We start from the raw sequence: 14,016 nt of genomic DNA, 5'->3' as shown, positions 1-14,016 counted from the left end.
AATGTTAATAAAACTTGCAAACTGTGGCTATCCTTGGCTTTCATATAGTTTTTGATTGTAATCACAGAGAGCCTACGATAGCAGAGACTTTTTGAGAATTTTACTAACATTGTTTTACCACGCACAAATAACAACTGTTAAAAAAATTTTGAGGCAAACTTGATACTTAAACTAATATTATCTCATATAAAATATTAAGTAATATGATATCATATTGCTTTTTTATATGGAACATTAATTAAAATCTGGTTACTAATTTTAATTGAAGAATTGTAATTTTATTTGATAGTTGGCGCAAGTGGTTCTAGTTCATTGATGTCTTTCTCATTGTACAAATATACACGGTGATTCTAAATTCATGGGACAAACTTTAAGAGGTGATATAAGACACCTAAACACCTTCGAATTGCATTGGAGTTTGTTTTTTGTTGATGGAAGGACCATAAAGGTTATGCTATGCGAAACAATGATCTAGCAGTACAATGACTTGTGATAAAATTTGCATTACCAGGTTGCACCATGAGAAGACCTACCACATTACAATACCCTGTGCCCTGGTCACAAGCATTGGCGTATGCAAGATCAACCTTTATGGGGGAACACAAGGAATCTCTCCCAGAGAAATTTTGTGTTACTAACCTTCAAAAAGCATCTTAAATTAACAGAAATTGATAAAGGTATCTTCTCTCTCTTCCAATGTTTTAATTTTTTACTGAAATATTTGGAAATATTTTTAATTTTTGATTGTCTTGGGGAGTGCACCTGCCCCATGTTCTCTCCTACGTACTATGCCTCTGATCACAAATGTATGAATTCAGGGTTGTTACTTTGCTAGAATATTTTGCTGCAACATATAAATAAAAAAGGTAGGAAAAACATTTATCTTTATGCTATGCAATCTAACAACATATAAGCAACATAATGTGGCGAATCACGATTACAAAAACTAAGGTGATGAGGAGAGCATTGCTTGGATTTTTAATAAATGCATTTTATATTTGTATTCAGAATAAATATATTCATTTTTCAATTTTCATGTTTCCCCCTAAAAATGCACAAAAACATATTTGTAATACTTAATTGAATGAATCTTTTCTTCATATTATTGTTAGTAAATTTTACATAGAATTTTAAAGCGTTATATATGCGAAATTGCTCAAAATCATCAATGTTACACACGCTCCACCTCCAAGGGTGTTGTGACCAACACTTTGGGAACCATTATATCAAGGTAATAGAGCTGAAGAAAGAAAACTCTATTCAGAGTCGTATCTAAAGGGCAGCAAAATATTGTTCGCCTCAGGCGACAGAATTGCTAGGACTGGCCCTGCTCCGGTCTTTATCTCATTGGCACAGAGAGTTCATGTAGCACAAAAGGTTGAACCAAGGAAACTTTTTAATTTTTAATGTACATTTCACAGATATATTTTATTTGAAAGGTGGTCATATGCAAAATAACCGAAAATCAACTTACCTGATACTCTACCTCTGTTTGTTAAAAACTTAGACTATAACTGATGATGAAATCATTCCCTGTTTACTCTCACTTTTATCCTCAAGTGGAGCCCTGTAAAATTATTTCCTTATTATCGATTTTTAAATGCTTCAATAAATGTAGCTCTTTTTTTTTGTAAAAAAATTATTGTAATTAAATCTTCTTATTTAACTGTCAAGAAACATAATTCTTACCAGCTATTGGTGAACTTAAAAAAAAAAAAAGATAATTTTTGTTTTAAAGAACACCATCTTCAAATTTTGTTACATGTGTAAATAACTGGACTACAGGAGAATAAGAAATCTTGTGTTCTTTCATTTAATGAAGCTGGTAAAAATTATGATTAATGAATTTTAAATCAGAAGGTGTAATTACACTACTTCAAGAGATACATGTATTAATGCATTTAAATATGAATAATAAGAAAGTAATTTCACATGATGTCCAACTTGAGCAACAACTAAGTAGATGGAATAGAATGATTTAGTCATCTACTACAATTTGAATTTATAATGATAGTTAGTGATATTATTGTCTACTTAACATTATTGACTTATGACAACTTGACACAGTTGAGTTTATTCATATAAAGTGAAACCTCAGTACAATGATACTTGATATAACAAAAAAGAAATTTAAAGTACTTGATTCTTTCTACACAGGGTGCATAGGCAACAGGGAATATATTTTACTGGTGAATCGTGAATCTTAAGGCACACTTCCAATTAGAAAAAGTATCCAAATAATTTATAGTACTCAGATATGCCATTCATGTTTCAAAGGGGTTGTATAGTTATTAAAATAAAAAATTAACTTTTTATACAGTCCCAGTGTCCCCAAAAACCCAATTAGAAAGTTGTTGAACAGATTTTCCTGTTGCCAACAAAAAAAATTCGACATTTTCAAGTGCATTATTTGCTGAGATATTCAAATTCAAAAATAGAAGAAAGTTGAGGGGAAAAAAACAGCATCAACCTTTTACCAGCAAAATTAAGATTTAAATTAATTTTCTAATTTTTTTCTTATATTTCCTGTCCTGATCCTTTAATTTAGAGATATCCCCCATAAAATTCATGAAAATTTTTTTTTCTTGTATGTTTTCTGGACTTGCCCATGTCCATAGAAACAACATTGAAATCAAAACAAAAAACATAAAACTTTATTCTTCCTTAAAAAAAGATATTTAAAAATTTAAATTTATGGCATAAGTGCTTAAATAAATGAAATTTTTGATTTGCAAATTAAGTTTGGAATCTCATGCTTTCAGGAAAAAAAAATCAAGCACTTTCATGTAAGAATATTTTTTTTGCAATTAATAAAGCTGATGTTCCCAATTGGGAACATTGGCTGTTAAAAGGTTAACAGCCAATAATCCATTTCTTCCCACACTCGTTTCAGCATATCTGGTGTTACTAAGTTCAGAGCACTACATATGCATGTTCCTAGGTCCTCTAAGTTGTGTGGAAGTAGTGGCATGTACACTGTCTTTTACAAAGCTCCACAAGAAAGTCACATAGGGTAATGTCCAGTGACCTGGGAAGCCAAGGAAAAATCACTTTGCCGTTCTTTCTAGTGCGGCCAATGCAACGATTAGGATCACATCGTTGAGGAATTCATGCACTTGCAGCTTCCAGTGTGGAGACGCACCATCCTGCTGAAAGACGAAATTATTCCAGACTTCCTGCAATTGCGGGAAAAGTCAGACCTGTAAGTTATCATGATACGTGTTCACTGTCTTTACCACAAAAAAGAACGGCTTATACAATTTGGTCTCTGAAATTGCACAAAACACATTCACTTTAGCCGAATCTCATTCATGCTCCACGATACGCAGTAGGGTTTTCTGTCCCCTAGATTCGAACATTGTGCCAGTTAACTTTCCCACTAATATGAAATTCTGCTTTGTCATTGAATACAAGCAGAAAAAAAAACAATTCTCATCTTCACATTTGTCCTGCATGTTCAGGCAAAACTCCATTCGGTTGTCCTTGTCTCTAGGAAGTAAAGTTTTAGTCATCTGCAATCTGTAAGGTTTAATTTGCAGTCATTTTCTCAAAATGTGCCACACCATTGTTTGCAGAAATCCCAGTTCATAACTCGCTTTGTTAGTTGATTTCTTTAAGCTGCATAGAAACGTCGCTCTTATCTTTTCCATATTCTCACTACTAACACGTGACCTGCCTGTGGTTTTGCCTTTACAAAGGCAACCTGTTTCTTCAAATTGGTGATACCACTTTCGAATGCTTTTGTCAGTCTGACCATCTTTTCCAAATCGTCTACGAAGCACACGTTGGACCAAAATTACAGATTCTAATTTCGCATATTGCAAGATGCTTTCTGAAACGGCATTTTTTGTTCTAGCAATCGCAGCGTCACCACACATTCTGCACTCAATACAGGCTGCAGGAAAAAATATTTCAGAGTCGTCCTTCCTTTTAAACCCGTTCTTGTATGTAACTGTTTAAAAATGAATTTATTACAGTCTTTTAAAATACCATACAACATTTTGAATAACCCTGTATTTTCTAATTGTAAGTAAGCCTCTAGGATTAATGGTTCACCAGTAAAATGCCATACCCCCATTACATATGTACTTACCATACACTACTTATATACAGGGTGTCCTGTAAGCACTAGCAGGGCATTTATCTCGTCAACCGTCTGTCGTAGAGGTATGATTCTAATTTATAAAATACTCAACAGGCGTTAAAAAATTACCCTGTAGCAGTTTTGAGAGTTAAAATACAGTTTGTCAAGTAAAAAAATCTGAATTGTTATAAAATATTCCATGTTTCTAAGTGCAATATCCACAGAGATATTCAAATTCGAAAAACAGAGGAAATTTGGAAAAGAAAGTTAAATGCAGGTAAAATGGTTTTTCTGCATTTATCGCTATTCTTGCCCAAATTTCCTCTATTTTTCTAATTCAAAAATATCTCTGTGACTATTGCACTTAGAAACATGGAATGATTTTTGATGGCATCGGGAGAAACAGGGCAACAACTTTGTAATTGAGTTCTTGAGCACACAGGGATTGTACCCTGTATATTTAAAATCTAATTGGAAATTTGCTTTTAATGTTAACACTAGAATGACAGAAGTGGTCATTTTGACCACAAAGCTACTTTGACATGAAATTACACCCAAATGGCTTATCTCAGATTGTTGAAATTTCCTGACTTTTCTCATCTTGTTGAGGCTCTAAAATTATTGAAAAAAGAACATATTCTAGATTTCTTAGTTTAGTGGTAAATTGAAATTCTACCTAGAATGACGGTAGCAGTCATTTTGATCGCTTATTAGATATTTAACTAAAATGCTTGTAAAACATGCTGAAATGGACATTGATATTGGAAGAACAAATGTTCTATCATGGTGTTTGCTTTTCTCCAGTATCCATTTTGTAACATTCAAACGTTAATTTTTGAAAAAGCTTGTCATCATATGTTATTCAATTCATTTAATATTTTTAATGGATCTTTGCATTTCTATTACATTACATTCACTAGTACAATTTCACATGATGAAAATAATCTTTATTTTCCACTATTTTACCCATGGACAAGGGCTCCAGCCTGGAAACAGAGATGATTGTTATCATTTTTTGTTGTGTGTGAGTGTGAGAGAGAGTGTGTGTGTGTATGTGTGAGAGAGAGATATGGGGAGACATTATTTTACCACACATTATGCTTTTGACTGAGCAAAAAAAAAGTGAAGAAAATCTAGGTGTTGAGTACCATGCACACAAAAAATTGAAATCACAAAGAAAATTTCTGCCAGAAATTGTGAAATTTTATTACTCTACTAATGACGGTTGTTGATGTTTATGACAAAATCAACTCATTCAGTGTGATTGGCTTCGAAAAGCTGTCCTACATATGTATATGTAAAGGATGCTGAAGATTCAGTGGCTATTAATGGTTTCTCATTCTGTACATGCAATCTCTTTGCAAATTTCTCAAGCTACTTATACTTCAAACCTTGTCAATGGATTGCTAAGTGATGAAGCCACAAACTATTAGATCGGAAAAAATCACAGTCAAACCTCTTTTTTAAAGTAACAAAACAAAGCATTAGTCTTTGTCATAACAAGTCCTTTTTTTTCCAAAATTCCAAAAATTTGTAAAATAAGTCAAAGAGACTGAATAAATACTGTTTTGAGAAGTTTCAGTAAAGAAAAATAATTTTTGTTCATTTTCTCCTATAGTGGTCAAAATGACCACTACTATCATTCTAGGTAGTTCAAAATTCCTATTGTTGTAGTGTTAAACTTCTCTCATTACAACAGTGTCCCAAAGTGGGCAATACTCTCCAAAGAAGAATGTTTTGCATTGTTCTGCAATGAGCTCTCGCCTGAGTGAAAATGCCCTGTGGTAAAAATCCCCATAATTATGCTTTTTACACTTTTTCTCAAAATTCTCCTAGATTGTTCTGCGACACACATCACAGATTTCGCCATATTCTGCTTTGGAAACAATATCAACCACTGGGGGGGGGGGGAGCAGCTTTGGGTTTAATATAGGATCCTATGGGTTGTATTGATTTAGGGAGCAAATGAGGAGAGAATTTTTTTGAAGAGAGGGGAGATGGAACAAAAAGTTTGGGAAACTATGCACTACAATGATATAATTTTTAAAAGATTTGAACCACCACAACAATAATAATTGAATATCCAACATTTGGGTTTTTAGGCTATTGTTCAGGATAAGGGTTTTCAAGCAGGAATTCCTTTACTACCTAGTGTTTGACGATTTCCTGTTCCCAAATTCCTGAAAATTAGGTTAGGAAAATAGCTTTTTTAACTCAGTGTGAATAACCCATAATGTGAGCTAGACAAACAACTGAACTTGGTCACTTATGGCAAAAAACAGTATAGATAATGGAGGTATTAGAGGCACATACACACATACATGTTGAACTACTTACATGATTAGTACTTCAAGACGTAAGCTATAGAGAAGCTAATATTGTTGTATATAAGAGAATGAGTATTCAAGTTCCTATCCTGTTGTGTAGAGGAAAACACTTTGAAAGAAAATAAAATTTGGATAGGTTAAAGGCAGAAGAATTAAAGCAGTGGTTCTCAACCTTTAGAAGCCTGCTGCCTGGTTGATTTCTTGTTTGTTAGTGGAAGGTCTGGTTATACACATAAATAATGGATAATAATTGAGGGAAAATAAAACAATGAATCACTCACTACCCAGTTTGATTGATGGCAAGGCCCAGTGGTTGAGAAACACTGAACGAAAGACATGTATGTCTCTCTTGCACCAAAGTACTTGATTAACTGGAAAAGGTTCTTGGTTGCCACATGACAGCTTTATGGTTAATTAGTATTCACTAAAAACTCATGCCCTTCAAAAAGGGAAGAGGAGCATGGGAAGCAGGGCCGTCTTAAGAGCATCATAGGCCTCAGAGCCAAATGATTTTTCTGAGACCCTACTTGGAAAATTCTCGAAAAACTTAACTACTTCTCGTTTTTCTGAGGCCCCTCTTTTCTTGAGGCCCAGGTGGGTCCATATAGGAAGGGTTCATAATATCACAATATTTTTGAAAATATCAAAAATATCTGATAATTTAATACATATCTGATATTTTTGATAGAATAGTCAACCTATAGTTGATTATAAATGGTTTCAGACACGATTTAAGCTAATATTTGAACATATCCTTACCCCAAACAACCTTCATCTGATATTTTTAACCTTTTAAGCGGTTTCTAAAATTTTCTTGATCTGCATTATAATTGCCACATTGGAAATAAAAGTGTGTTAAGAACCCGAGATATTTTGTAGTGACCGAAATAAAGCAGATCAAGTTTGACGAGATATCTTGGGATTGCAGCTGTAAAGAGGTTAATAATGCAAAAAGTCTTTAACATAATTTTTTACATTCAACGTGAAAATAGTGATCTGATATTTTCGATACAATAGTCAAGCTATTAAATAGTTGATAAGGTTTTCGCGGCCATCATTTGATGAAAATTGTTTTTTCGGGTTCGAAAACCGTCGTCCGTTTGAGTTAGTTCTCAACGTTTCCCCAACACTAGTGGTTGGCATCATAAGGAGAATTGATAAACTGGATCAAAGTCAAGTTTTCCGGAGTAGCAGGTTGTATTTACCTACATGAGTGGCTTGACATACACTACTGTTTTGCGATTGGTCAGTTGATTCTATGGCTGGCAGCATATTGAAAACAGTTGTTATGCTGGTAGAACCTGATTGGCCGAGAGATGTGAAATTATCTGATTCGATGTTGTCACCATTCTTTTCATCAGTCAAGCTATTGCTGATTATAAATGTTTACAAAAAAAGTGTAAATTAAAATTCAGAATATTTCCGATTTGACATCAAGATTTCTATTTGATGTTTATTAATTAAGATATTTTAAATACTTTTTCACATTTAACCGTTTAAAGGCCGAACTATGAACAAAGTCACTTATTGTTTTGAAATTTGAAGTCCTTTTGCATGCCTATACATACATCAACTTTGAAATTTGAAGAAAAAAATTTTTTCTTTGTTTTTCATCATGTTCCATAAATGGAACATTGGCACTTGGGGAGAGGTGAAAGCGGAAACTGGTATCGCCTATATTCTAACAATTATTTATTTCTGGAGTACAATTATCACACAAAATTTTCTATTTTCTACTACAAATTCAAATTCACAACACATACTGGTTTTTTAACATAAAAATGTGTGTGATTGCAGAAAATTCTAATTTTTTTCTAATGTCTGTGGTGATAAAAGAAGGAAAACATATATATTTGATGGACCTGTATGTCACATTGGTAGCATTTATAGAGTTTTTTGGCAAACCGCACACTGTCCTTTCATCGGAGACAATATAATGGCCATCAGATGACCTAACATCTTTTTTTCAGTTGACAACATGGACCTGGATAAATAATCAACCCCTCCTTCATTCATAGAAGGTCCATTGTCACTTCTCTTTGGAATTCCAAATGCGAAATACGATCCGCTTCTCGTAACTCTGAATGAACTATCCAACGTGCTGTAATGGTCATATTTCAATTTTTTTCCAATGGAATCCAGAGCTGAGGTTTTGATCGGATTCTAGAAAGAATTTTTTTTATTCTATATAATAGTTTTTTTTCCAGACCGCTCAAAACTGTTTTGCCTTTTCATGAAACTTGAGTATTGCACTTGCGTTTTGCTCCTTTTTTCTGCCTACATCTTTTGAAGAACACATTTCAGGAGTTTTCTAACAGCTCATTCTAGTTGTTGCAAAATTATCTAGCATTTCACATACATCAGTTGGCACTGTTGATTCTAGACCATTTTCAACAGTATCAGCTTCATCCGTGATGTTTCCATTTTCATTAGCACGTAATTGCCATATATCTGCATCCTCTAATTCGGAATCTGAAAGAATTTCTAAATATCTTACAGCTTCTTCTAATGTAAGGTACCTTTTGATATGGTTACATTCAGCTGAACAAGACTATCTAGAATTGTTGAACTCGGTTTGATTAGTCAGAAGTTCGCAAAAACATACATTTCTAAGAATGCAAGAATAAAAAAGTACTCGCCGAATATAAACAATCCCTCCCAGAAAGCACATTCCTCTGTCATATTGCCCAGAATTAGTCCCTATATACATGTGGAATGATGACAACACCCTTGGGTTTGAACAGTAAAATCGAAGCAGCGCACTGCACGTTAGATATCCCTAGAATTCTGCTCTCTTGAAAGGCCAATGTTCCATAAATGGAACATGCATTTTTGAACGCACGTAGCTCTTTAACATTTAACAGCCCAAAAAAACTAATTGATTTACTTTGATTGATATATTAGGAGGTAAAAATACACAAAATAATTTGAAAATTGAAATTTTGGCAAGTTTTTATCGAAATGGGGAAAAAATTCCCAAAAAATGTCAAATTTCAAAATTCTGTCAAAAATGTTTATATCAACCTGAACTTTCCAAAATTTTTTCAAAAAATACTTGAACTCTCGTCTATATACGATAAAAAACCCGAAATGTTTGAAGCAATTTTTATCTGATATTATTGTAAATAAAAACTATGTTCCATTTACAGAACATTGGCCTTTAAAAGGTTAACTGGAGAAGCAGCTTTTGTAAATATAATACTTTTGAAAATATCCTACCCTTTTTCTTTACTGAAAATATCAGACCATTCTTGATTGAAAATTTCAAATCACTTTCCCAACCAAGCATAATATCAGCACAACCAACAAACATCAGCTCATTTTTTTCTAGAAATATCAGACCATTTTGGATTGAAAATATCAGACCATTTTGGATTGAAAATATCAGACCATTTTGGATTGAAAATATCAGACCATTTTGGATTGAAAATATCAGACCATTCACAACTGAAAATATTAGACTATTATTGACTAAAAATATGAGAATGAAAATAACAGCCCACTCTAGACTTAAAATACGAGACTATTATTAACAAAAAAATATGAGACTGAAAATATTAGACTACTCGATTGAAAATATTGAACCATTTTTGATTGAAAATATCAGCTCATTCTCGAAAATATGAAACTGAAAATTTCAGTACACATTCTTGACTGAATATTTCTAATTTTGAACAAATCTGTTATTCTATTTATTAACAGATAAACTAATTTAAGCCTGGATTATATGCACTAAAAAATGGCAATATATGCACTACAAACAAAAAAATATTCACTAAAAATGCTAAAATATACAATAAAAATGTGCGCTACAAATAAAGATAAATCTGCATTTAAAAATGTTGAGACATGCTATGAAATCAAAAATATGTGTGTGAGAAATGAAAACAAATTCATCAAAAAAAGTGTGCCACAAAAAATGAAAAATATGTGCAAAAATGAAAAAAATGTATGTATTTAAAAAACCTATAAGAATTTGTGAAAATATGCATTTAAAAATATAGAAATAAGCATAAAATAAAAAATATCCCTTAAAAATTCTTCAATATGCCCTAAAGAGCATATACTTTATATGTACATTGAAAAATATACGAGAAATGAAAAATACGCATTTAAAAAATGCTGAAATTTCTCTAAAAATGAAAACATGCATGCAAAAAGAAAAATATGCATAAAAAGAAAAAAGTGCACAAAAATGAAAAAAAATCTGTATTAAAATTACTGAACTGAGCCTAACATAAGAGAAAAGAAAAATATGCAATAAAACTAAAAAATATGCTCAATAAATGAAAAACAAATGTATTTAGGAAAAATATGCATTAAAACAAAATGCCTAAAAATATGCCCTAAAATGAACAATACACATTGCAAAATATTTTCCTGAGAAAATTAAAGGAATATTATTAAATTTGAAGATCAGAAAGATAAAATTAATCTTGCAAACATTGGTACAATGCCATAGATAGAAAAAATTCACTTTTTTTTTCGTACAAAGGAATTCCAGGTTTTTGCATTGTTCCTATGTAAACTTATCTGGGGATTAGAAAAGTGTTCATTAAAGAAGATTTTCACTATAACAGTATTCAACTGTAGTCAACGGACTCCAAGCATGGGAGAATATCCATGTGTTTTTCAATTTTTTTACACTACAAATTTTCTATAAAATCAACATTGTGGGTGAAAATTCTGACCTGGGGTCCGTTTCAATGGATGATGGGAAGGTATTGCTTCTCAATAGTCTTTTATAAAAACTGAATAAAAAATGATTTTCTGATTCCCAACCATTATAAATGTCATGAATTCGGAAACCCTAGTTCAGGGTATTTATGTTCTGACATTTGGTGCACAGATATTAAAAATAGACAGCATGCGTGGTGTGGTGAACACCTAAACAGGGTGAAAAAACCTCAAGCTGTCAGCAATATCAGCAACTGAGCAAATAGAAAAAAAACAAGAAAATATCCTGTGATTAATTATCCGTCAAACTGATTTAATAAAAAGAATATTAACAGAAATCAATATATATATATATATATATATATATATATATATAGTTGCTAGATTTATGAGCGCAAAGTTAAGCAGTAAAGTTTATTTTCTTATTGGCGATACAAATCAGGGCTGTAACTCAGATTTTTGTCGCCTGGGGGCAAACATTATTTTGCTCCCCCCACAACTTTAAAATTCAATAATTTTATAAGGGTATTTTTTGTTCCCACCTAAAAATTCCCCCCTAGTTATGGCCCTGATACAAACTAAAGTCATATGCATCAATAAATTATGACAATTTTCTGTAAAACTGTAAATTGTATCACATCAAAAACACTTAACGTGAAAAACGTAGCCAAGTCTCAAGATTCTTTAAAGCAAAAAGTTGTGATATTTCATGTAGAGCTAAGTCTAACACACCTTTAAATTCTGAATTTCATTCACAAATCACTCCAGGGCTCTTCATCTTTAATTAAAGAACATTTTATGACTTTGGAATTGTTATGATCAAGCTATAAATGTATATGTACTTAGTTCTACATGAGCATTATTTCACATTTTATGAAATACTTTATTAATGAAGAATAATGTGAGAATAATAAAATGAAAACAAGTCATAAAATGAGATAGATGGCTTTTTCTCAGCCCAAGATATCAAGGAAACATTTTATTTTCTGGATATTATGCTGAGGTGAACTCTGAAAGAAAAGTCATCTTGTCTCCACCGGGACTCGAACCCAGGCCCTCTTGCATACCAGGCAAGCATGCTACCATCTACTGCTTGCCTGGTATGCAAGAGGGCTTGGGTTCGAGTCCCGGTGGAGACAAGATGACTTTTCTTTCCGAGTTTACCTCAGCATAATATCCAGAAAATAAAATGTTTCCTTGAAGTCATAAAATATTCTTTAGCTAAAGATATAGAGTCTTGTAATGGTTTGTGAATCAAAGTGTCAGAGATAGTAAAAAGCTATATTTGGCTCTACATAATTTAGAAAAAAAATCCCATAAATTTCAACCAAGATTTTCAGCAAAAGTTATTAGAAAAGCATTTAAATGAATGCCAATTATAAGCCAACAACTCTCCTGATTATATGCTATAAATGTGATTCAAATTCAAGTAATTTTATGTGAACTATTCATATTATGTAATTTGAAAGTAAATGAATGATACACTGTTTATCAGATATACCTGTTATTCTGAATACCAAATTCAGAAGATCTGACCCATCATACTTTTTGGCAATCAGTGCAAATTTTTTCGAACCATGAATTTTTGGAGGTTCAGCAGGCACAAAGTATGTTTTTCTGTCAAATAAAGTTGAAAGAAAACATGTAAAACTTTCATATTAAAAAGTAAAATATTTGAAATAAAATCACTATTTTATACTTATTTGCAAAAATTATAAGGACATTGATGATTTTGCCAAGTTGTCCTCAGAACTGTAACAAAAGTGAAGAATAATGAAAGAAATAATAACAAAAATATCTCAGGCAAGCTATTTCATATGCAAACATGTAAATTGGCATGAAACCTCTTGGAAGTGAATGTTGAACTTCACCATGGTGGTGGGAAATAAACGACATAATCATAGTCCAATAAAAAAATTACTCAAAAATTATTTTTTTATTACAAAGTGAAAGTTCATTTAATCTTCTATGGTTCACTTCCATAAAAAACATTGAAAAAAGTTTTTTTTCTCTTATAAAAATACAAGCATAAATTTTGGTAATGTTTTATATTTTTAATTGAAACAATATATACACACAATTTAATTAATTAGAGACTTGTTTTCAAATTTAATGGATACTTAAGAGTGAAATATAGTTTGCCTTCATTTTACTGTTATCTGTGAAATTAAAAAAAAAAAAAAACTGATTATTTAGTAAATTTTGTTTGTGTCAAAAGACTTTTGAATGGAAGTAAAAGTAACTTTTTTTTTCTGATTTAAAAAAAATTTTGATATATAATTTTGATCATAATAGTTTGTTATGACAGTGTTTGTGTTTCATAGATATTGCAGCGGCCCACTGATTAATGACTAAAGACGCGCCGGGTGCAAAATGCGCATGGGTGTGGAGGAAAAGAAAAAGAGAGGAGAGACGAGGGAAGAAGACTGTTACACGGACAGTCTACATGAGCATCCGAATGGTGTCGGTCTCCGTCTAAAAGTTGTTAAGCGTTCAACTATAAATACGACAATAATCTAGAATTGTGAATGATAGTAGTATTATAATTATGCGTTAATTAATATTGCTAATAAACGAAGATTATGCTATTCTTCGACTTATGTATCCTTCAATATATTCAAATACGAAAATTTTGTATTTTGTTGAAAGACTGAGCACCACTGTATAAAGAAAGATTTTAAATGCCATGCAGTTACATGAAATCTAAAAATTTATTTGAGGTGTCATATATATATATATATATATATATATAAATGATTTAAACTTTTTATACAGTCCCTGCATGCTAAAAGTTGCAATTATTGAAATTTAGATTTCACACTGAGAAGTTATTAGTAAAAAAATTCATGATTTTTAGATGCAATATTTATTGGGATATTAAATACATGCCTCCCCCCCCCACAAGGGTGAGGCTAACAGACCTGTGAT

General features: G+C 31.9%; 1 protein-coding gene across 3 annotated transcripts in view; it reads right to left on the bottom strand.

The window, feature by feature from the left end:
- Positions 1–14,016, bottom strand: part of LOC149067563 (endoplasmic reticulum metallopeptidase 1-like) — a 226,376-nt gene that overhangs the window by 41,310 nt on the left and 171,050 nt on the right. For all 3 annotated transcript variants that reach the window (XR_016195341.1, XM_089252576.1, XM_089252577.1), the window contains exon 12: positions 12,590–12,705. Coding sequence is in view for 2 of the 3 variants with exons in the window: in XM_089252576.1 (XP_089108702.1) it covers positions 12,590–12,705 (116 nt within the window). In the remaining variant the exon portion in view is untranslated. The remainder of the gene's footprint in view (positions 1–12,589; positions 12,706–14,016) is intronic.

This window comes from Pholcus phalangioides, unplaced genomic scaffold (assembly GCF_987345545.1).
Source record: "Pholcus phalangioides strain wild (caught in Gottingen) unplaced genomic scaffold, Ppha-v1.0 ptg000029l_1, whole genome shotgun sequence".
Lineage (NCBI taxonomy): Eukaryota > Metazoa > Arthropoda > Arachnida > Araneae > Pholcidae > Pholcus > Pholcus phalangioides.
This window is presented reverse-complemented; position numbering and strand designations above follow the sequence as displayed.